This window comes from Juglans microcarpa x Juglans regia, chromosome 3S (genome assembly GCF_004785595.1).
Source record: "Juglans microcarpa x Juglans regia isolate MS1-56 chromosome 3S, Jm3101_v1.0, whole genome shotgun sequence".
Lineage (NCBI taxonomy): Eukaryota > Viridiplantae > Streptophyta > Magnoliopsida > Fagales > Juglandaceae > Juglans > Juglans microcarpa x Juglans regia.
Window position 1 is genome coordinate 8,770,183 of NC_054599.1, and position 25,483 is coordinate 8,795,665.

At 35.9% G+C, this 25,483-nt stretch overlaps 1 protein-coding gene and 1 long non-coding RNA gene across 2 annotated transcripts; one reads left to right on the forward strand and one right to left on the reverse strand.

Annotated features, from left to right (window-relative positions):
• Window positions 1-10,934: 10,934 nt before the first annotated feature.
• LOC121258064 (adagio protein 3) lies at window positions 10,935-15,210 on the reverse strand. The gene is made up of 2 exons (XM_041159414.1): window positions 14,832-15,210; window positions 10,935-12,891 (listed from the first exon to the last, which is right to left on the reverse strand). Exons 1-2 carry the CDS (start codon window positions 15,119-15,121, stop codon window positions 11,283-11,285), a joined length of 1,899 nt encoding a protein of 632 aa, XP_041015348.1. The 5' UTR covers window positions 15,122-15,210; the 3' UTR covers window positions 10,935-11,282.
• Window positions 14,255-24,313, forward strand: LOC121258065. Its single transcript, XR_005939322.1, has 3 exons — window positions 14,255-14,516; window positions 18,467-18,474; window positions 24,304-24,313. It is a non-coding gene; the product is annotated as an uncharacterized LOC121258065 (long non-coding RNA).
• Window positions 24,314-25,483: the final 1,170 nt, after the last annotated feature.

Genomic DNA, 25,483 nt, shown 5'->3' on the forward strand with positions numbered 1-25,483 from the left:
ATAATTATTAATGAACCATATACAACTTTTAACATTTTGTATATGAAGCAATAAGCATAAATAATTTAATTATCCATATATATTACATCCATAATTGAGAAAGATATATACTTAACATACTATTATAAATAAGCATAAAATATTTAATTATCCATACTATTGGTGATTATATTGTTATATTATTATATTTTATTGTTATATTACTATTTTATTTTGGTGTTTAACTTTGAATGAGATATTTTATGATGGATTATTACTTTGCTCATAGTGTTGGTTCTCGTGATCTATATGATTTAAAATGTCTAGATTATAATTTAAGGCTGGAATTAGAAAATTTGATGGATAATATAAAAGATCTTAAGAGAAAACAACAATTAATGAGACAAGACTATACATTAATGATGTCTAAATATCATATATATCAAAGTAGACAAGCGCCAATAGAGAAATGTGAAGCTCATTGTGACTTCTTAAGAAACGAAATGAAAAGTGTAAGAAACCATTTGAATATCCTTGTTTTATATAAAAAAAAAAAAAAAAAAAAAAAAAAAAAAAAAAAAAAGAAGAAGAAGATAAGAAATCACTGGTACAAATTTTTACAAAGATAACTCATAGCAAAAGAGAATAAAGTATATTCGGAAGCTTGTATTGATAAGCCATGAAAAAACCGTTGGTCAGCCCATTTATGCTAGAAGGCTTTAAGGGTGGCCCCGATGGTGTTCCCTCAAGTTCTTAATTTACTTATTTCTATTTGAATATAGAAAATCTTTGTTTAAAAACATGTCTCAATGAATTCTTTATTCAAACCTAATGAATCCACTACCAGTATCTCCATAGAACCTGATAACATCAATCAAGAAGATTACAATATAATAGATATAGAAAGAAATTTACAAGATTGGACAATTCATAATGTTCCAAAAAACCAAATATACAAACATTCTATTTTTTCTTCTAAATTATCATTTCTTACAAATTATATTATTAAAACAGTAGAAAAAACCATTAGTTTAAATAATGATTAACAAAGGAAGCTACTAAACATAACAAAGAACAAAAATACTCTTTCATACATATTGAACTAGTACAAGTAGTTATAAAATCACTAACTAGAAGTGAATTAAATACCTCAGTATTATTCTGTTTAAAAGATGAAAGACGCTATAATTTTCATAATTCATTACTTGAAATGGTAGAATCAAGCTTGTTCCAAGGTCCAGTTTATTTTAATTGTTATCTCAATTATTCTCTTTTATTATTCGATGCTAATATCTTACATGTTTTAATATTAAATATTAAAACAAACGATTATTAAATGATAAAAGGATCACATCATTTAACAGTAGTATATAACAAATCAATTGGGAATCAAATTACTCTCCCTAATGAATGACAATTAGAGAACATTATTCCATTACCTAAGATAGAAAATAATTCTAAAGATGATATTGAATATATAGATAAAAAAAGGACAGAACAGTCCAAATAGCTTTTCAAGCTTTTAGAAGATATCTATCACATTATTCTTCTCCAACACCTTCTAGTTATCAAACACCCAGATCTGCTCTTACATCAATCTCTCAGAATAGATATCAAAATTTTGACACCAAATCCTAGAATCTAGACACAGATTCGAAAAATTATTTCCGAAAATATTATTGATACATCAGTATATGCTGTTAGCTATCTTGATAAAGCTTTTAGAAGATATCTATCACATTATTCTTCTCCAACACCTTCTAGTTATCAGACACCCAGATCTGCTCTTACATCAATCTCTCGGAATAGATATCAAAATTTTGACACCAAATCCTAGAATCTAGACACAGATTCGAAAAATTATTCCCGAAAATATTATTAATACACCAGTATATGCTGTTAACCATCCTGATAAAGCATCCACCTCTCATAATCCTGAAAAGAATCATTCTCCTCCAACATATTCACAAGTAGTTGGAGATAATACCTAAATATATATCCTGAATAAAGAAAAATTAAAAATTAACAAAGAATATCTCAAACAATATTATATGAAGGAAGAAAATAGTCATAAAAGATTAATATTTTTCTCAACTTTTACGAAAATAGAAAGATTATATTCAAGAAAGATATTATGAGTATTTAGAGAAAGTATAGATTAATATATTTTTCTTTACATGGTTTGAAATTTATAAATCAAATCAATTGTCTACCATAAACAAGACTACTAACCAATGGATTAAAGAAGAGAACATTTATGAAGAATACCCTCATTTTGAAGCCATCAAATTCAATCAGACAAATACTCAAATATTAGCTTCACCAATAAAAAAAAACAATAATACAATAGAAGGTAAAAACACTGATAAAAACATTGATAATATAATCCAACAAAACAATTACACCAATTTATATCTAAAAATCATGAGTAAACAATTAGAGTTATAATTATATTGATGATGTTAATTATTCCTTTATTACTAACTTAAAGTATGTTAATGCATAATTATTAATGAACCATGTACAACTTTTAACATTTTGTATATGAAGCAATAAGCATAAATAATTTAATTATCCATACATATTATATCCATAACTGAGAAAGATACATACTTAACATACTTTTATAAATAAGCATAAAATATTCAATTATCCATACTATTATAAATTTATAAATTATACATATATTATAATTTATACTATAACTCTTAATAGTATTAGTAATACATTAACGAATATAATAATACATTGATACTAAATATATATAGTTATACTCTATAGACTTATAGTGATTAGTTATTAACTTATTATGATTAGTATAACTATATAATAGTATTAGTATTAAACTATTAGTAATTTAGTATAGCTATATATTAGTAATATTAGTTATAGTGATTTAAAATAAGTTATAGCTATATTAGTATAAGTATAACTATAGTCTATATTAAACTATTAGTATTTTTTTTTTATACCATGTTAGAGTCTAGACTATTAGTATTAGTATAAATATTAGTATTAGTTAATAATTACTTAATGGTGAGTTAGTGATAGGATTAGGTTAGATGAAAATTATATAATTAATTATATACAATTATTATATAATTAATATGTAAATTATAAAATATATATTTTTTACTTTCATTCAGTCTGGTCAGGGGTGAAAAAGCCCTGGATTGTGGACTGGACCAAATGCATTCGGTCCTATGCCATTCGGATCGAGACCGACCGGGCCCAGTCCCGGGTCGATCCAGTCAGGACCGAAGTGGCCGGTCTAGTCGGTTTTTCCGGTCCAGACCGGCTGATTCTCACTCCTATTGGCTAGTTCAATGTGGAGGTTTTTTTTTTCACATATAGCTAAAATTTAGACTTGTATTGGCATTTAACTAGTCCAATACCAATACTCTTTAACACTAAGCCCAACTCCCATTTGAAGGCACTAAACATTCACATAGTCAAAGAAGAATTTGAATCTTTGAATTACTTGAACTACTCTCAAATGCCATATTACTCAATCCCAAAGCCATGTTAAAAGCTAAATGACCACATATCCTTTTTTTTTTTTTTTTCTGATTTTTCCTCGTCAATCTATATCCTCGAGCCTCCTTCATTCTCCAGCCTCCATATGAAGATGAACGCATTCTAGTAACTTTTGAATTGAGAGATGAGATGAGATAAGATGATTTTAGATGAGTTAAATAAAATATTGTTATAATATTATTTTTTAATGTTATTATTGTTTTGGAATTTGAAAAAGTTGAATTGTTTATTATATTTTTTGTGAAAATTTAGAAAAGTTGTAATGATGATATGATATGATATGAGATGAGATGAGATGAAATCACTTTTCAATCCAAATGGGGCCTTAAAGCTATCCACAGATAAGTAAAATCTCAATCTGAGCTCTGAATGATTACTTCCTATTATGACAAATTATTACTTCCTAATTGTGACAAATATTGGCTTCACAAGGTCGGATGAATGCTTGGAGACTCCCTAATGCCAGCATGTTAGATATGGTCGGTCCATCATTGGTTCCAAACTTAACATGGCTTTCGCACATGACTAAAGATATCTCCAGTAACTTGCACTACAGCTATGAGTGAGGGAGGGAGGAGGCAAACAAAGAAGCATATATGACCTGACTGACAATTCCACTAGACTCACTCCTTATGCGGTCAAATCAGGTTAAACTAATCCTCATCCAGCAAGGTGTCGTGAAAGATAATGAAGAGAAATGATGGTTTTGGCAACTTACCAAACCGTGTATTACTATAATTATATATAGACGTTACAGTTGTAGGGATAAACACAACATAACAGCAACCATAACATTTGAGATGAACACAATACAATACAAGTTTGAAAATCAAATATCCTAGTTTGTAGGAAGCACAAGATTGATATCCTTGATATCCTTAATACCTTCCCTCAAATTGGAGGGTAAGGAACAGACCAACAATTTGTCAAGCAAGATACAAAATCGATCAAGTGTGTCCTTTGGTGAATATATCTGCAACTTGATTGCGGGTGTTAATATACCGAACAACCACATCTTTGTTAACAACCTTCTCTCTAATAAAATGATAATCAAGTTCGATATGCTTAGTTCGAGCATGGAAAATAGGATTAGAGGCCAAAGACATAGCACTGAGATTATCACACCAAAACGTAGGAGGTGAAGATAAATAAATGTGCAATTCTCACAAAAGCATACGGATCAAATATACTTCAGCTGTCGTTAAGGCCAAGCTCCTATACTCCGCTTCAGTACTAAACCTAGAGACAATAGGTTTCTTAAAGGACCAAAAAACCAAACACTTCCCAAGATAGATGCCATAGCCACTGGAAGAACGCCTATCATCTGGATTACTCGCCCAGTCTGCATCACATAAGGCATGCAAGGTGATAGTGCTTGGTTTATAATGGAGACCAAAATCGGCAGTATGCTTCAAGTAATGAAGAACTCTCTTGGCCGAAGTCCAATAAGTGCTAGTGGGAGCTTGCATACGTTGACATAACTGATTGACGGAATATGCAATATCGGGACGTGTAATGGTAACATACTGTAGGGCCCAACAATATGGCGGTATTTAAATGGATCAACTAATGAATCACCATCAAATTTCGATATCTTCGAACCAGAAATGCAGGGAGCCTTGTAAGGTCGAGCACCTGCCATATTAGCCCGATCAAGTAAATCAACAATATACTTAGATTAATATAAATGCAAACTAGTATGATCAAGTGCAACCTTTATCCCAAAAAAATAGCTCAAGTCGCCTAAATCCTTCATCACAAACTCAGATTTCAATTGTGAGATAACAGAGAAAATTGTAGGATCATCATTGCTAGTGACAATGATATCGTCGACATAAACTAATATATAAATATGCAATTTAGCTCTATGAAGAGTGAAGAAGTCAACATATGAGCCAGAAAAATCAAGATCAAAAAGTGTCTGTGATAGATGAGAGAACCAAGCTCGTGGTGCCTACTTAAGGCCATAAAGAGAGCGATGTAGTTGACAGACAAAGTCAGAATGTTCAGCACTGATAAACCCCTTCGGTTGCTCCATATAGACTTCCTCATCAAGATATCCTTGAAGAAAGGCATTGGAGACATCTAGATGCCGTCTAGTCCATCAAAATTGTACAGCCAAAGCTAGAATAATACGAACAGTTGTTGGTTTAACAACGAGGCTAAAGGTCTCAAAGTAGTCGATGCCAGACCTCTGATCAAATCCTTTGGCGACCAACCTCGCCTTGTAACAATCAACAGAACCATCAGGTTTCTGTTTGATCTTGTAAACCCATTTGTTACGGACGATATGATGAGAAGAAGGCCATGGACAAAGTGACCATGTATCTTTGTCCAATAATGCCTTGAACTCAAATTCCTTAGCTGCATGCCATTCCGACTTAGAGACTGCCTATGCGAAAGTGTTAGGCTCGGAGGAATGGTAACTATATGAAATAAATGAAGTGGATGACGCGAGGAATAGTGGGTCACGTAGTCAGGAAATTGGCAAGGTTGAGAATGCCCAGTTTGTGAGCAGGTAACAATACGGTGGATAGGGGAGTGCTCGACAGAAGTTAAAGGATCAGGTGGGTCAATAACATTTGAAGAGAGCGAATGATTAGGAAGCACGTTTGAATTTTGAATGGAAGACAAGGTAGGTGACATGTGGATCGAAGGACACTTGTGGCTCGGGTGAAATATGTGGAGCAGACACAGAAGAGGGCGAAGGATTAGAGAGCACGTTTGAATTTTGAATAAGAGATGAGGTTGGTGACACATGTGGATCGAAGGACACTTGTGGCTCAGGTGAAATATGTGGAGCAGACACAGAAGACATAGTTGTTATAAGTGAATTTGCGGAAGACTATCCGATGGACAGGTGGTGAGCATAGAACATTAGGAGAACTTGAAATTTGAAGTGGAGAAGAAGACGTACCAGCAGAAATCACGGTACTAGCAGGGGAGTGATTCGAGATCCTCATCTTAGCTGGAAAATATTTTTCATCAAACACAACACTGTGATAGATGTAAACACGCTCACTTATGAGATTAAGGCATCTATAACCCTTTTGGCTGGAGCAATAACCAATAAAAATGCACGGTATACAATGATATGATAATTTGTTTTCTGCACAAAGGTGTAACAAAGAATAGCATTGACATCCAAAGTTACGTAGAAAAGAGTAATCAGGTGCATTTTTGTAAAGTTTTAAAAAAAGGGTATCATTATTTAAAACTGGCGTAAGTAACCTATTAATTAAATATACAACAGTTAAAAATGATTCAACCCAAAAATTTTTATCGAGGCCAGAATGTGCAAGTAAAGTGAGTCCCATACCAACAATATGGCGATGCTTACGTTCCGCAATACCATTTTGTTGAAAAGTATGCGGACATGTTCGCCTATGTAAAATACCATTTTCCATGAGATACTAAGTAAAAAGCAAGGAGATGTATTCTCCACCATTATCGGGTTGTAAGCGTTTAATAGAAGATGAAAATTGTTTTTCCACAAGTAGCCGAAACTAAACAAAAAAATTGAAAATATTTATTTGTAATCGGATACAACCATGTAAATCGACTGAAATCATCAATAAACGTTACATAAAATTTAAAACAACTAAGTGAAGCAAGAGGTGCAACCCAAACATTTGAGTGGACCAGATCTAAAGGACATGAAGACTCACGATGGGAGGAGGGAAACGGTTTTTTTTTTTTTTATAAGTAATAAAATATTTCATTGATAAAGAAAATAGGGATAGCCCAGGTACACTATAAGTATATATGTGAATACACCTATTTAAGCACTAGAAATAGTTATAAGGAAATCATAGAAGCTGAGGCCATTCAAATCTAAAGCAATAGCCTACAAAAACAAAATCTTCTAGAAAAAACTCCTAAACTCTTCTATGGAGTACTCATGATCCTCAAAAAGTCTCTCGTTTCTTTCACACTAAATACACCAAAAAATACAAATAGGAGTCATCTTCCACACAGTCACGATCTGTGGTGTTCCAGTGATTCCTCTCCAGCTTGCTAACAGTTCCACCACCCTACCTGGCATTACCCAAGCTATTCTCATTCTGCTGAAAAAGTAATTCCAAATATCTCGAGTAAAATCACAATGTAAGAGTAGATGGTCCGTCGTTTCACCACTATTTCTGCACAAACAGCACCAATCCGGGATGATAAGGCCACGTAGTCTAAGATTATCTATGGTCATAATTTTCCCTAAAACTGTTGTCCAAACAAAGAAAGCGGCCTTGGTTGGTGCTTTACTCCTCCATATGGTCTTCCATGGAAAATTATGCCTTTGGTGCATAGTAATAGAGTCATAGAAGGAGCGTACCGAGAACTTCCATTTCCTATAAGGTCTCCATTCCAGCGAATCTTCAATTGTGGCCGCAAGAGGAATGCTGTACAGCAAGTTCAGAAACTCCACCAAACCAATCACTTCCCAATCATGTGCATCTCGAGTAAGGCAAATATTCCTCTTCTGTGAAACTTGGTTAATTACCCGCAAATCAGCCACCATAGCTTCCTTCTCCCTTGCAATACTGAAAATCGTGAGATAAGTATCCTTCAAGGCCATGTCTCCTACCCACACGTCCTTCCAAAAACTGATCCTACTCCCATCCCCAAACACAACCGAGTATTACTAGCAAAGGAGCCCCAACCTTTTCGTATATACTTCCATAGCCCCACTCCATAAGACCCCCTACCTTCTTTAGAACACCAACCCCCCGTTCACAACCATACTTCATGTCAATCACCCCTTTCCATAAAGCTCCCCTCTCATTGTTATAACGCCACAACCATTTATCTAACAATGCCTTATTAAAATCCCTCACATTCCTAACCCCCAAGCCACCATCCCTCATAAGAGAACATACCTTGTCCCACCCCACCAAGTGGAATTTAAATTCATCGCCTATTCCACTCCATAAAAAGTCCCGTTGAATTTTCTTCATTCTAGTTGTAATGCTTGCGGGAAAATGAAATAAAGATTAGTATGCAGGAAGGTAGGATAAGGTACTTTTGATAAGAGTGTTACGCCCCTTTTAAATAAATACAACATTTTCCACCCGGCTAGCCTCTGCTCAAATTTTTCCAGCACCACCTCCCAAATTGTCTTAGCTTTGAAGGAAGCCCCCAACGGAAGTTCAAGGTACTTCAATGGCAATGAAGAAACCACACAACCCAATATGTCAACCAACCATCTGATATTATTTACATTACCAACCGCGACAATCTCTGTCTTAGCAAGATTAATCTTCAACCTGGATACCGTTTCGAAACAAAGTAGGATGGCCTTCAAAGATCGAATATCCTCTGCATTTGCCTCACAAAATAGCAAGGTGTCATCTGCAAACAAAAGGTGAGAAATAATGGTAAGAGCCATGGATATCTCCTATTGAGAAGCTAGAGAAAAAACCTCCCTCTACTACAGCCAACACCATTCTACTTAGCGCCTCCATAACTAGAACAAACAAGAAGGGTGATAATGGATCGCCTTGACGTTGTCCTCTCGAACTATTGAAGAACCCCACAGGATCCCCATTTACCAAGAGTGAGAAGCGAGCCGTTGAGTGATTTTGCCAAGTTGGCAAGATTCACAAACAAAACTCTTTTGCATAGAACCACCAAGAGATAAATTAGAATTATATAAGATATGCCGCAAGATAAACTCAGGCGGATGACCTAAACATTAATGCCAAAGGGAGCTAGGTACCTTGATTCCCATAAAAGCAGTTAGCCCTATACGCTTATTGTATGATAAATTGGCAAGATTGATAGGATAGAGCCCATTTTCACTCGAACCCTGAAGGAGCATGATTTCCATCTGATTTTCCTGAATTGAATAAGCATTGTGTGTGAGATGGAAAATAACATCATTATCAGCAAAAATTTGTTAATAGAAAGGAGATTAGTAGCAGCTTGAGGATAGCGAATAATATTTTTCAGAAGAAAACGATTGTCATGATAGTGGACAATGATGAACCAGTATGTTTAATAGACAAACCTGCACCATTACACACCGAAAATTTCATGACCATCAAACGGACATTTGGAATCAAGATTCTTAGCATTATTAGTTACGTGTGCATTAGCACCACTGTCCGCAAGCCATTGACAATTCAGAAATTCTGCATTAATATCAGCAACCATGGCTGCCAACTCTGTAGGAGGATGACGTCCTTGAAATGAAAAATCCATTCACCGAAAACAGTCCAATGCCAGATGATTAGTGCCCTTGCAAATCTAGCAAGGAGATAGGCCACCAGAGTTGGAAGTGGAAACAAAGCGAACATCCTTGGTAGATATGGGGGGGCGAAGGTTTAATGGGGAATTTTGGCTTTATAGCGTTGCTACTTGAAGACCCAAAATATTACAGTTTACATTTCACAAGCTCAAACTTTGGACGACTGGAAAATAAAGCAAAGGAGGACGTCTCTGGCGCAGGATTGAGTGGAGTATGATGGTTTAGAATTATTTCATGATTCAGTAATTCAGACCTGAAATCAAAGGACATAGAAGCCTCCGAGTGTGGAAGGAGTAAGAGGTGATGAATTGTGTAAAAGTAGAATTAAGACCTCCAATAATAAAGGATATGAGATTGTCATCATTGACTGGTTTTCCAACAGCAGATAACTGATCAGCCAAGAACTTGGCTTCAGACATATACGAAGCACAGGTCAAAGAACCTTGTTGGAGATTCTGTAGCTGACGTTTCAAATGGGAAATCCGGGATTTTGACTGAAAAGCAAAGCGAGCATCAAGAGACTGCCACGTCAAAAACGAAGAGTCCAAACCATAGAGAGACGCCACCAGTGTAGAAGAAATAGAGGAGATGATCCAACTTAGCAGAAGTTGGTCACGACTCTGCCAACTAGTGTAGGCTGGACTCACGGAGTCACTTTTGGCGACAACATCGTCAATAAACATAGCAGGACAAGGGTTAGAGCCATCAATAAAGCCAAGCAGATTGTGACTCTTGATAATAGATTTAAACTGAGCAGTCCACACAAGATAATTTGTCTCATCAAGTTTGATAGAGACAAGTTGCGTTGGATTGGAGAAAACAAAATTGGATGAGGAGAAGAAACTAGACTCGGCCATGTTTAGAAAAGCGGAAGCAGAATCTTTATAGCGTAAGCTAGTTTGGCTCACGATGCCATGAAAGATAATGAAGAGAAATGATGGTTTTGGCAACTTACCAAATTGTGTATTACTATAATTATATATAGACGTTACAGTTGTGGAGATAAACACAACATAACAGCAACCATAACATTCGGGATGAACACAACAGAGTACAAGTTTGAAAATCAAATATCCTAGTTTGTAGGAAGCACAGGTTTGATATCCTTAATGGTCGGGTTGCACCCTAAAACGAATGCCTGGTCCTGCTTAACATGAGATTTTAAATACGTCGCTTGAACTCAACAACATACTGTTTGTATAGACAACCAAATCATATACATTAATATTCCACATTCGATTCGTATCACAGTCAACACTAGCGATAAAAATTACATTTATAATGTACAGAACAAAACTAAACAAGCACATGACACGGCGAATAAGGAATAAAATTACAGCATGTAAAGGAAAAAACATAGGAAAAAGTACCTCAACTAGCACAGCATATGAAGCAAAATCCCCGTCCAGAGGGATTAGTACAAAACTTAGGTCCTTTGGCAATTCAGGCAACCTTGGAAAGGGCATATCACAGCATCTCTAAACGGTGAATTTATAATGATCTCCATGTTCTTGAAAATTATTTACAGGTCTGAGTCCAGCCGACTCGCCAAGCACAACTCATGCAATTCATTAAGTATCCATTCCTCCCCTGTTTGCCCACCCAATACTAGGACCCTAGTCCCCCCAACCACACAAGTGCTATGACCCCAAGCAAATTTTGGTGGTTGCCCAGGAACATTGAGGATCCTCCACGATGGTTTCTCCTCAGAAGGATCCAAAAGAAATAGCTGTGAAGGGGAGTGAAGCCCGGCAATGGAACCACCAAAAATGATAATCCTGCCACAAGGCATGCTGACAGCAACATGATCAAGTCTAGGTGGAGGAACCACAGCACTCTGGCTACCCGTGCCAGTGAATGCACTACACTCCAGTAGCCTCCACTGAGGCTTTTCATCTGCTAAATCAATAGTGTAAGCCTCACCTGATCGCAACCGCAGGTTCCCACTCCTGGCAAGTCCACCAAACATAAGAATTTTGGTCTTACCATAAACTGAAAGTGAATGTCCTAACCTGGAGGGAGGAGCCCAAGAAGTTGGAATCTCACTCCACATTGGTTTCTCCGTTGTGAGATCCAACAAGAATGTGTCATTAAGAAGTACCCCTGAATCTGTGCATCCACCCGAAACAACTAATTTAGAACCTTCTATTGTGCAAGAGCTATGCCAAGATCTAGGGAGAGGGGGAGTTCCACAAAAGACTTCTCTCCACGTTGGCTGTTTGGCATCCAAGTCTAGAACGAAAACATCATTGAGCAATCCTTGCCGCCCACATCCTCCGAAAACCACCAACCAAGAATCATTTAAACATGAGAGAGTGTGGCCCCAGCGCCCTGGGGGGGATGATTTCACACTCATGCGATGCCACTCTGGATTTGCAGTATCAAGATTGAGAACAAATGTGTCATCCATTGGCTGCATATCAACTCCTTCCCCTCCAAACAATACAAGCTTATTACCTGCTGCACAAGCACTGAAATTGCAACGTGAAGGTTCCACTGCACCTCCAACTGTCAGTTTCCTCCAACAAACAGCCTCAAGAGTAGTCAGTTCCCTGGCCAGACGCCCCCACCCTAACTTCCTTGTCAGCAGTTCCAATGTACCCGTTACTTCTCTTCCCCAAGCATTTTGGCATACCATCTTCCTCACATGCTCATTCTTTGTCAACTGACGGATCCTTCTGCAGACAGACCCAATGGATGCTACATCCCTTGGTGTCAAGCGCGATAAAATGTTGTAAGCCAAGACTTCATCTGAGAGCTGTAGCATTCCACATATTTCTTGATGCTGGTGGAGTGGTGATTGAGCAGCACTCATTGCATAATATTTTCCTGACTGATCAAGCTGCTGATCACAAGTCTTTTTAAAAACTGGATATGATTCGTGGTTCAGATCTATTTTCGCTTCAGAAAAAACTTGAATACCTATAATATGTGTGATAATTCCATCGTCGTCATGGATAGGTACAAGTCTTAGCATGTTTACCAAGGGAGTGCCATCCTTCCTGAAATTGAGGAGCTCGCCTTGAAATGCAACACCTACCTCGAGACAGCTTCTAATCTCAGAAACAACAACAGGATTCACCAAGGGGTGCCGCCTTTGCGCATGGGGATCCCGAAATTGTAAAAACCGACTGGAAAAAGAAAAAAATATCTATAATGGGCCACTTGAATATCTGTCGACTATAACAGGTGAATGAACTCTAAAAAAATTATAACTATAAAAAATATATATTCATGGTAAATGTAGAGAACATCAGAATAACCCATAGAACCAATAATTGGTTGATAACCTCACAATACAAACTTCCACAATATTCTGGGTATGAGTTTCTACAGAAAGTATAGTATTTTAACTTTTGAAAACTGGTGACATTATACAAAAATTAACCAGCATCAACGGAAAAACTCCAGAGACACCATGCAGTTGCAAAATGCAATAATCCTATAGGTATAACTGCAGTCTCCCTAACCCCAGCAAATCAATTGAACACAGGCGATAAAGATATAAAGAAAGTCGAAGGCTGCAAATTTCGTTAACTGAATATGGATTCAAAATCTAGCATTAGAACAACTCAACATGCCATAGCACTGAACCGGGCTGACCATCCAGTGAGCAAAGTGATTGATGTAACACAAGTTGTCACTATATTTCAAGAGGTGGCTAGTTTTTTTTTTTTTTTTTTTTTTCTCTGTCTTGGTTTATTTTATTCATTTTCGTGTTTTATTAGTTTAGGACATCAGTACATTTTCAGGTTTTTAAAGTAACATTAGTATATGTTTTATCATTCTTCTGAACTCTTTTAGTTATTTCCCTTTTTAGGCTGCAACGACTATAGGCTCTCTTAAGATCTAGATTTGTGGCCTATATAAGAGTTAATATTGTATATGTCCAATGTACTCGGGTTATTACCTAGCGTTATTATCAATAAAATTTTCTTTACCGATAAATAAATAAAAAAAAAATTCATATTGAACCATATTAGAATAATTGAGTTTATTATTGATTTGTTACTACTAAAACGAGAGTTTTTTTTTCTTGTTCTTTTTCCTTGTGCTTAAAAGGATTCAGGAGTGAAACTATTATTTTCTACTCCATCAGTTCCGTTAGGTAAATCAGTATCAAACCATTCCCTCGCTTGATGGTTAACCCACGCAACAATGTCAACCTCTTTGGCGACGAAACTTATGAGATAGAGACTGTACATAACCAAATTCACCCGCTTCCAGAGTGAGACGCAGCATGCTTTGCATGACATTCAAGCAAGAGCATATCTTTGCCAATGAGATTATTTAAACATAAAAAGGAAGCATGTTCAATTTTCTCTGCCCACTCACCTTTAAACTTCAGCAACGGCAATAGTTTGTCCATATCCATAACTCACAAAGTCAGAAATGCCAAGACTTAAATTATAGTAAAAAAAATCCCAATCAAGTGAAAAGCTTCAAGCCTCACTATTACCACTTTCAACATGTCAACATAAGTGACTGAACACTTGCATTGGGTAATCACTCGATCTGACAAGTTAGTCAAGGTCAATTTCAGGTTAACAACTTTCTGTTATTCATCTCCGTTCAACAAGGGATTTTACTTAACAGATCTGATACCTATTAGACTCGGAAGATGAAGCCTTTCCATGCTAGTGAACCATAGCTTAAATGGAACCTGCCCCCCACCCCACCCCCGCTTCCCCCGTAGGAATGGATTGAAGACCTACTTGATGTGAGTAGCTGTCAAAAAGAAAACTGCTTGAACTTGGTTTAATCGTGTTAAGACAGGTTTCATTCGCACGGTCTCCGGGATTCCTCATCATCAAAAAGAAAAAAGAAGACTACTTGAAGAATGAGGTGATTCAATTCTATAGGGAACCCTTCTCACTGTAAAGGAACACCTTGTTCTGCTGCCGAGGATATAAAAGTTTCATCTTAAAGTGCAAATTATAAACCAATATGACCAAATCGAATCGTAGTAAATATGTGTGAGATCGGAAACGAATAATTTTATCACCTATAAATGATGTGTAGATAAATCATATCAACGAAGCAGAGGGGGGAAACAGGGGAAATATATTACCAGTTCCGACCGAGGACCTCGTCGGCACGGTAGCCGGTGAAGAGCTCGAAGACTTTGTTGACATAAATGACTGGGAAATCGAATTCAAGTGCATCGGATACCACGAAAGAGGTGGGCGTCATTGGGTAAAAGAATCCCGGCTTCACAGGGAGCTCGCTTTCCTCTTCTTCTACTTCTTCTTGCTCTTGCTCTTCCACAGATTCACGTTCTTCTCCCCTGGCACATTTTAGTCTCTTCCCTCCCGAGCTCCGAACTTGTTCCTTTTCTTCTTGCTCTTTAGCCATGGCCATTGAGATTTTTGCAGAGATATTTTCGCACACCCACGCAGAGATATTAATATAGGTTGAAGACTCGAAGTTGTCAATTGAAAAGGCTCCATCGGAGTATTCAAGTACGAAAATGCCCCTGAGTATTTATTCAGTGACAATGTCACAATAGTTCATCAATTTTTTTTTTATTTTCAGAAAAAATAAAAAGTGAGCATTCATCAAGATTTCAAAAACAAAATTGCATGTATCAGTTTCAAATATTATAAATTTATTTTCAAATCTACTTTTTTTTAAAAAAATAAGATTGAAATATAGTATAAAACATTTATTGAGAGTCATGGGTAATTACAATAATAAAATGGTACGAAAAATAAAATAAAAATGTAATATATAGCATTTTTAGTAAAAGTAGTTTAAGTATTAGATCTAAACAAATTTTACACGGTGATATGATATAATATATTACGTTAGATTTATTTTATAATAAAAAGAATTTTAAAATTTAATAAATTACATTTTGCATATAATTTTTTTTGTATAGATGAATTTTCCAAAACTTATCCCTTTCTATACCTATCGTGTATGACCAAAAATGAGAATTAAAAAAACATTAAGAATCATTTTGAGTTAAAAGGGGAAAATGGTTGTCTTTATATACATATATATATATATATATATTAATGTGTGTATGTTTTGCTCATTTTCCTTAAGTTGTTCTTTATCTTTACTGGGAGTTTGTTTAAAAAAAAGTTTAATGTAATCTTTTGATGGGTGCAAAGTTCTGCATGTTATAGGTAAGATAGCGAAGTAGCTCGTAGACTTTCTCGTTATGCTTGGAATATGGAAGATGTAGTCTTATAGAATTGTGGAGGGTAAATGTCCCAATGTCGGTATATAGCTTGATACGAAATCTATGTAACTCTTTTATTTTGTTAATGAAATGATTTCCTATAAATAAAAAAGATAAAAAATAAAATAAAATATAGAATTGGTCTGAGAATGGCAATGTAGCAATTTGAGAAACAAGGGAGGGGTAGACATGGCAATGAGTGGCCTGGTCGGTGCAGTGGGCACCACGTGTCGTGTGTAACTGATTGATATTTTGAGGAAAATATCTAGATATAAAGACATGCCCACTCGGACACTCCCACCGGCCATGAATAGCTTCCACGTCATGGGGTTGGCTAAGAATATATTTTAGTTTCCTCTAGACTAGACGTGGTGCTTCAAAACTTTCGCTTAAGTTAAACTTACTAGAAAATTCTATTATGCAAAATAAATATGATAAAAAAAAATCATAATATAATTACAATATTTTTAATACAATGCGTGTATCGTAAAAGTTTACAAATATCTACCAAGAACGATATATATCATTCAGATAACATATAGCCACGTATTGATCATACAAAAGGAAAAATAAAACTAAAAAAATAACAAAATATCTAAAATATTAAATGATATAATATTAAATGATAGGTTTACGAGTAAAACATAATAAATAATATTCAATTATCTAATGTCACATCATGAGATGATGAGAAGATGATAAAAAAATAGATGATAAGTAGCATTACTCTATCTAAAATTGAAGTTTACAATTTTTTAAAATATAAAATCATATTTTTAGAAATTCTGGGGTTTGGATCTACATAATTTATGTACGAGAAATAATAATTGTAGTCGTGAGTGCGCAAGTGCCATGCAATCATTTTAAAAAAAAAAAATAAATACGGGACCCATAGGAAAAAATAATATTTTTTTAATAATAGACCCTACTATTTTTCAAAGCGACTGCATGACGCTTACGTATTTTATGACTGCATGTAACATTACTTTTATGTAAAGAAAGTATTTTTATTAGTTATTCAATCATAAAAATATCTAAGTAGGGAAGGTGCTTTTAGCATATTTATTTTTAAAAATATTTTTCTTAAAATAAAAAAAATAAAAATAAAAAAATGAGTAGCAAAGCAGCCTAATTGTTTGGTAATTAAGGATAGAAAGACATGACAATTGATAAAGCCCCAAAAAAAACGTTATATATAAAATGTCATGTACCTATGAGTTTTTGTTACCTATCTCTAATATAAGTAAATAATATCTGCTACTTCAAGGGACCAATTCCTTCAAAACATGCAATGAAAGCCAAATGATGCAATGCTTCATTAATTAAATAACTGGACTATAAATACAACCCAAATAATAACATGCTCATGATGATCATGCTTAACCACGATCTGACCCACTACATAATAATTGAACATCACTAAACCATTACATACCCAACTAATAACTGGCCCCCACATAGCCCATTAGACAAAGGACTCCGTCAAAGTAAGGACTAAAAATAACATGAATATTCTGGATGAAATGTATTTGCATCAGCCCATAGTCGCAAATACATGAATATTGTGAGGTGTGCTGCGGCTGTAGGCTGATGCATAGAAATGCTCTATTCTGAAATACTTGGACTTCTGAGGTGAACACGGGATGACGATTGTTAGCTGTTGGATCAAATGGATGGCTCAGATAAGCCCATATGAGAAGGTAATGTGATAGACCTCCCCTCTTCGAGGACCTTGTATGCAAGGGCCCCAAATTTGTCACTAAAAACCCTAACATCCTCCCAAGTCACCTCCTCATCTCCCATGCCAATCCATTTTACCAAAATCTTTGTGGTAGCTCGTCGTCCTTGCTTCTTAAGTCTCCGATTGAGGATCTTTTCTGGTTCAGGGAAGAGAGAACCCTCCACGTTGATTGGTGGAAGTTTCGGCTGCAGAGTAGAGGAGGATCTCGATCTTTTCTTCTAGGAAGAAACATAGAAAATAGGGTAGATCTTGGATTATGGTGGTAGCCGCCGGCGATAGGCAACATTTTCAACTTTTTTTTCAATCAAGAAGGGTCCATAGTAGTGGGGTGCAAGCTTTTAGTTCCATCGAGCAGTAGCTGAGAGTTGATGGTATGGTTTTAGCCTTAGGTACACCCAATCGACGTTTGAAAATTCCCTTTCCATTCGATTTAGATTTGCAAATTTCTTCATCCTTTCTTGTGCTTCCCGTAGGTTGTCCTTCAAGATTTGGAGAGTGGCATCCCTTTAACGAATCTTCGACAACTTGAACCTTAGTTGTGCCCGGAGCGTACTGTAGTAGACGAGGAGGAGGGTAGTTGTAGACGACTTCAAATGGTGTCGTTTTGGTCGAGGCGTGCTCATTGGTATTTATACCAATATTCTGCAAGAGAAAGCCATTTGCTCCATGCCTTGGGTTTGTCACCAGTGAATCTACGAAGGCACCCCTCTAAACAATGGTTGACTATCTCTATCTAACCATCCATTTGATGGTGGTAGGCAGTACTGGTGTTGAGTTGAGTTTGTTGTAGCCGAAAGAGCTCCTTCCAAAAATGAGAGATAAAGATAGAATCTCTGTCACTTACAATAGATTTAGGTACGCCATGTAATCTGAAGATGTTGTCAAGAAATAGACCAACGATAGTAGTTACGGTGTAAGGATGACTTAGTGTAATGAATTGAGCATACTTAGTCAAACAGTAGACAACTACCATGATGACATTTTTGTTATGGGATCGGGGCAACCCTTCGATGAAGTCCATGCTAATGTCAGTCCATGGTCTTTCTGGAATGGTAGTGGTTGAAGTAGTCCCGCGGGATGGTTGTGTTCAACTTTGCTTCTCTGACAATTCTCACATTCTCGTACATGATGCCTGATGACAACCTTTAATCCAGGCCAGTAAAAATTCTTTTTGACCCGAGCTAAGGTTTTGTGATATCCCGAATGTCCTGCTAATGGATGATTGTGCATCTCTTGTAGGGCCAACTGTTGGAGCTCACGACTGGTGCCTAAGTGGATTCTGTCTTTGTAAAGTACTATGTCTTGCCGTATTCAGAACTTTGGTCCGAGAGAGTGCCATCATGTAGCTGCCTAAGAAGTCTTTGAAGAAGCTCATCTGCTAGGTAAGCCTTCTTTACTCTATCAATCTAAGGTGTTTCCAATTGTGTGAGAGTTACTGCATAGACTGTATGTTCCAAATTTTCCATCCTAGGCAAGGCATCTGCAGCTTTGTTCTCATGCCCAACTTTGTATTCTACTGTAAATTCATATCTTATCAGCTTTGAGATCCATTTTTTTTTGTGTTGGAGTACCAATTCACTGCTTGACCAAATATTTAAATGTCTGTGCGAATTTTAAACCTTTGCCCCAGTAAATATGCTCTCCATTTTTTTGCTGTCATCACAAGAACAATGAGCTCTTTTTCGTATCTAGATAAATGTAGGTTCTTTCCCTTGAGGCCCTGACTTAGATAGGCCAAAGACTTTCCCTCTTGCATTAGTACCGCGACAATGTCATCTCCTGACGCATCACATTCAACAATGAATGTTTTTGAGAAATTTGAGAGTCCCAAAACTGGGGGAGTAGCCATAACTTGTTTGAGGTGGTGGAAAGCTTCTGTGGCTTTTGAATTCCATCGAAATGCATCCTTCCGTAGTAGGGGTTGCTATGCTTCCGTAATCCTTGATGAATTTGCGGTAGTAACCCGAAAGACACAAAAACCCTCTAAGAGCATTAAGTGAAGTAGGTAAGGGCCACTGCAACATACTAGAAATCTTGTTGAGATCCGCTTGGACCCCACTTAAGGAGATGATATGTCCCAAGTACTCTATTTCCGAACATTCAAATCTACATTTTGGCATTTTTGCATACAATTGGTGCTGCTCGAGTAACTTCAGCACTGTTTCTAGATGTAAAATATGGTCATCCCATCACCTGCTAAAAATTAAAATATCATCAAATACAAGAATGAATTTTTGCAAATAGGGGCAAAAAATGTCATTCATAAGCCCTTAAAAGGTGGATGGGGCATTAGTAAGGCCAAAATGCATTACTACAAATTCATAATGACCTTGGTGGGTTTGAAAGACTGTTTTTGGGATATCATGAGGTTCTACACGAATTTGATGGTACTCCGATCGTAAATCCAATTTAGAAAATATTGAGGCCCCTCCCAATTCATCTTAGAGTTCATTAATGATAGGAATTGGATTACTTATCTTTGATGGTAGCTTGATTGAGAGCCCCGTAGTCAATACACATGCGCCAACTACCATCCACTTTGCGCACCAATAAGATTGGGGAAGAATAAGGGATTTGGCTTGGTCATATGACTCCATTTTTCAGCAGCTCGTCAACTATTCTCTCAATTTTTTCCTTTCGATAGTAAGGATAGCAATAGGGCCCAATGTTGATTGGTTTGGTGCCATCCATGAGTGGAATCTTGTGATCATGACTTCGGTGTGGAGGGATCTCTTTTGGCTCCTGAAAAAATGAATGAAATTGCTTTAACAATGGTTGTAACTTCTTGGGGCAGTGGTTGATGAGTCTTCATTTGAAACTTCCATTAATTGTAGCACTAATCCTTTGTGAGTCCCCTTTGTCTACATATAAAAATTTTCTGCATCTTCCATAGTTAGATCCGAAGGGCTAAGCCCTTGAAGCTGCATCATTTTCCCCCACCAGGTAAATTTCATAGTAAGCTGGGTGAAATCCCAAAGAATAGGGCCTAGGTAGGAAAGCCAATCCACCCCAAGAACCAAATCACCATCCCACTAAGGGCAGCAAATATAAATTAGCGAAAATGTAGTTACCTTGGAGTTGGAATGGAACTAACTCACAACAGCCTAGGCAAGGTAGTCGATCCCCATTAGTTACCATCACAATAAGGTTGTGGCTTCTTCTAACCCCTAGATTGGTTTTGTTGGCCATGCTAGGGTTGATGAAACTATGAGTACTCTTGGAGTTAATTAGAAAAACCACATATTGGTATTCTACTCAGTGTTTTAAATTTCGTATCGTACCGGTCGGTACAGCCAAAATTTTTTGTACTGACTGTCCGGCCGGTACAGGTACTATATCTGTTTCATACCGGCCTCAATTTCGGCCTGTACCGGCCTATATTTCGGCCTGTGTTTTTTTTTTTTTTCTTTTTTTCAAACTACAAACTTATTTTTTAACCCCCAATTCAGACTAGACTATTTATAATTTATATATATGTATTTATATATAATTTATTTATATATAGACTATTATTTTGGAATATAATTTTTATATATAATTTATTTATATATTGACTATCCCGAAACATTATCCCGAAATGTTATCCCGAAACGGTACCAGTACCGAAATATTTGGTTCCAGTGCCTTGACCGGTACGGCGTCCGGTACGGTATTCAAAACATTGATTTTACTACACCCCATAGTCGAATGGTTTGAGGAGTGTGAGTGCTTGAAATTGCATGTAGTGATATGCCAAGTAAAACTCATTCCTCATCTATTTTTTGTTCTTCTCTTATTACAGGTTCTTCACGAATATCATCAAAAACTTCCTTCTCAGTTTCTTCCAAAAGGAATAGCTTGGGAGTTCTACACCAGTGTCCTGGAGCCCATTTGTCATCACAGTAGTAACAAAGACTACAACCCCTTCTTTCGTTCATATGTGTAGAGGTAATACACTTTATAGGAATGTTGAGTTTATTGGGATGGTCTCTATTTGGTTGAGGGGGTAATTAGGAGGTAGGGGTCCCAATAGTCGAGGGGGGTTAGGTGCTGGAAGTCTAGGGAAGTTGTTTTTGGGGGGAATTGGGTTGATGAGAACTGGCTGGAATGTGCCGACAGATTTCTGATTCTTGAACCTGCACCATACTTCTTCCTCATATAGTCGGGTTAGACCAAAAGCTGTGGGGAGGGTAGTTGGTCTAAATATAGTGACCATGATCCTAATATCATCTTGTGGCCCACTAAGAAAAGGTACTAATCCAAAAATCCTCCGGAATTCCAAGGATATGATTAGATAGTACCTCAAAATCAGTTTGGTACTCCTCCACATTGGAGGTTTGTTTTAGCTTTGTAAACTCTGCTACTGGATGACTGCACAAACGCAAGCCAAGTGGTTATTGGATGAGAAGCCAATAGCCACTGGTACCAGGTAAGGGCCTTACCTTCCATATGGAATGAGGCTAGCTGAATTTTCTATGTATCAGGTGTGTTGTGGTAGTCAAAAAATTGTTGGGCTCTAAAGACCCACCCGTTAAGTTTAGGTCCATCAAACTTGAAAAAATCAAGTCTCACGGTTCTGCTGTGGGTCCCAATTTGGTTTTCAAAACTAGGTTAAAATGAGTATTGGGTATTTCAAGATTGTGACCACTGCTTGGATCGGAATGGTGAGGGTGGAACTTTCTGTAGGGTGTCGTGGTTATGGTATGGGAAAGGTTTATGTAGTTGTTGGCAAGATTGCCTACTTGCTGGATAAGTTCTTCTAGCAAGGTCTGCTGTCAAGTTTGGGCCTCTTTCATTTTTGCATTCTCATTTTTCAGCTGTGTAATAACTTCAGAAATTTGTGAAAGTCGGCTCCCCTCTACCATGGAATCGACCTGGCTCTAGATACTACTATTACGTATCTCTAATGTAAGTAGATAATATCTGATACTTCAAGGGACCAGCTCCTCCAAAACATGCAATGAAAGCCAAATGATGTGATGCTTCATTAATCGAATAACTGGACTATAAATACAACCCAAATAATAACATGCCGATGATCATGCTTAACGACGATTTGACCCATTACATAATAACTGAACATCACTAAACCATTACATAACCCAACTAACAACTCGCCCCCACATGGCCCACTAGACTAAGGACTCGGTCAAAGTAAGAACTAAAAATAACATGAACATTCTAGAATACTAGGACTTCTGAGGTGAACACGTGATGATGATTGTTAGCCGCTGGATCAAGTGAACGGCTCAGATAAGGCCATATGAGAGGGTAACGTGACAATTTTTTTATTATACATCTATTTAATGGAGATTGTTGCAATCTAACATTTAAAGGAAGAACAAAAAACTACTTCTTGTAGTATTTGTTGTTGAATCTCATGAAGTTTTAAAGAGAAAAATAAAAATATTCACAAACACTTCAAGAAAATATTGAAGAAAAATAAAATGCTTGTTGAGTTTAACAAAGCAAAAGCTATATATTATATATATATATATATATATATATATAAGAAAATAAAAAAAAAAATTGAAGAAAGCATTTAAAATAAGTGCTTTATTTTTCAATCCAAAACTGAATTTGCAACCAAAAATAATGTGGACGCTCATAAGAGTCACAAGTTGATTAGAGTGACAATTTCCTTTTTCTTTTTCTTTTTTTTCTTATTAGGTCACTCAATTATTAATCAACTTACATTCGAGTCAATTCGAGTTAACGGAAACCTGATTATGGCCAACCTTAACTCTATTATTGCATGTTGGGTAAGTAGGTCGTGTAAAAAACTGTGAACCTTATAATTTATCCCATTTTACAGAAACAACGAATTAAGTTGAATGTAATGAATAAATAAATAAAGTTTTATTATTTTTCTATAAAATATAATTAATAAAAATAAAAAATACAAGTTCAACTTACATGTGTATCTCATCCATTAAAGTATGATTTAAGGAAACAAATAGTGAGAAAAAAGGATCTCACAAATTGATGTGGTAGTGTACCACATCAGCTAAGGTCTCGTTTGTTTTCAGGAAACATCTCATCTCATCTCATCTCACTTAATCATTACAACTTTCTCAAATCCTCACACAAAATAAAATAAATAATTTAACTTTTTCAAATCCCAAAACAAAAATAATATTAAAAAATATATTTTAACAATATTTTATTCAATTTTTTAACTTTAATCTCATCTCATCTTATCTCTGAAAACAAACGAGCCCTTAAGTCATTTTTTTCATTTTCTCTACTTTTCATTTTTCTCACCCGGACTCCCCTTCCCTTTCCCAAATCCACCAGACTCGAGCCCACCTAGTTTTACCACCAGTTTCCTTCGACAGAAAACCCCCTCTCTCTCTCTCTCTCTCCACTTTTGATCTTGTCCTAATCACTGAAACTCTTCCATCAGGCCAGCCTTGGATGTCTTCGTCGAAGGCCTCTCACAGCCAAGTACCAAAACCTCTCTCTCCCTCTCTTTATAAACTCGAGTACCACTACTGTTGTTATGCCATAACTCTACATCTCAAGGTTGTACACAAGCATATTTGTTCAAATTTTTCTAAATTTGAGTAAATTCCAAATGTGTTTCTATTTTGTTAATTGAATGTAACATGGAAATTAACTCTAGATTGTAAGAATTGACGCGTGCCACTAAAATTCTTGGAATTAATGCATCAAACCAATTTGAAACCTTGTGGTTTAATCCACTGATAGTGAACCTCTTCCTTGACTTTATACACTAAATGAACATATAAAATATGATTTTGTTTGAAACTTTATGGATTGTTACGCCTCTTCCTTGAATTTATGCACTTCATGGTTGGAGATTGAGTATTACTGTCATTATGGGATTCACGCACAATTGAATACTTCGAGAATGGATTAAAGTTATGGTCTTTGTTTCTTAAGCCGTAAAAACTTGCAGATATCCGCGACACATTATATAACAATATATTAAATGAAGAGTATTTTTATAAAACATCTTATAAAAGTAACATAATTTTACAAAAATACTCTCCTTTTATAACGTTGTTGTATAATGTGTTGTATAATTTGTTGTGTATATATCATTACTCTTTTTTAAATTCATTAAAATTCTTGTAGTCTGAAAACTTCCTGTGGTATTATTTTATAGTTTGAAAATTCTTGCAAATTTTTCAAATGGGTTGATCTCGAGATGCCCAATTATGCAAAAATTCGATTAAGCGTCTTCAAGAAAAGAATGATCAATTAGCTTCAGTAGCCAGCTATATCAATATACTAGCTTAGCAGAAATTGATGAAACACAAAATTGACATGGAAAGCAGAACAATTAGGCACCAATTCGAAATTAAAGCAATATATGAAACAAATTTTCTGTTGTGGATATTCTTTATTGGTGTATTAGTTGCACACATTGTATTTTGAGTTGTAATGAGGTTGTTGACATATTGTAACTTCTGCACAATTAGGTTGTTGCTTTGTAAAATCTTGACAGACAGGGGTGTGCAACCAAATCCGGATCCAGATATCCGGCCATAACTGAATCCGGATCCAGATTCTAAAATCCAAATATACGGATTCAATCCGGATTTTTTTTTCCTTTTTTTTTTTTTGCTATAAATCCGAATATCCAGATTGTAACCAGATTTAATCCGGATTTAGATATCCGGATTTATTAATAAGTTTTTTTAAAAAAAAATTTAAACTTTAAAAAATATTTTTATAACACTTTTTTTAAAAAAATTATGATATCATATATACTAGTATAGTTATATAACTAGAACTTATATAGTTAAATAACTGGAACTTATATAGTTAAATTCAATAGTATATT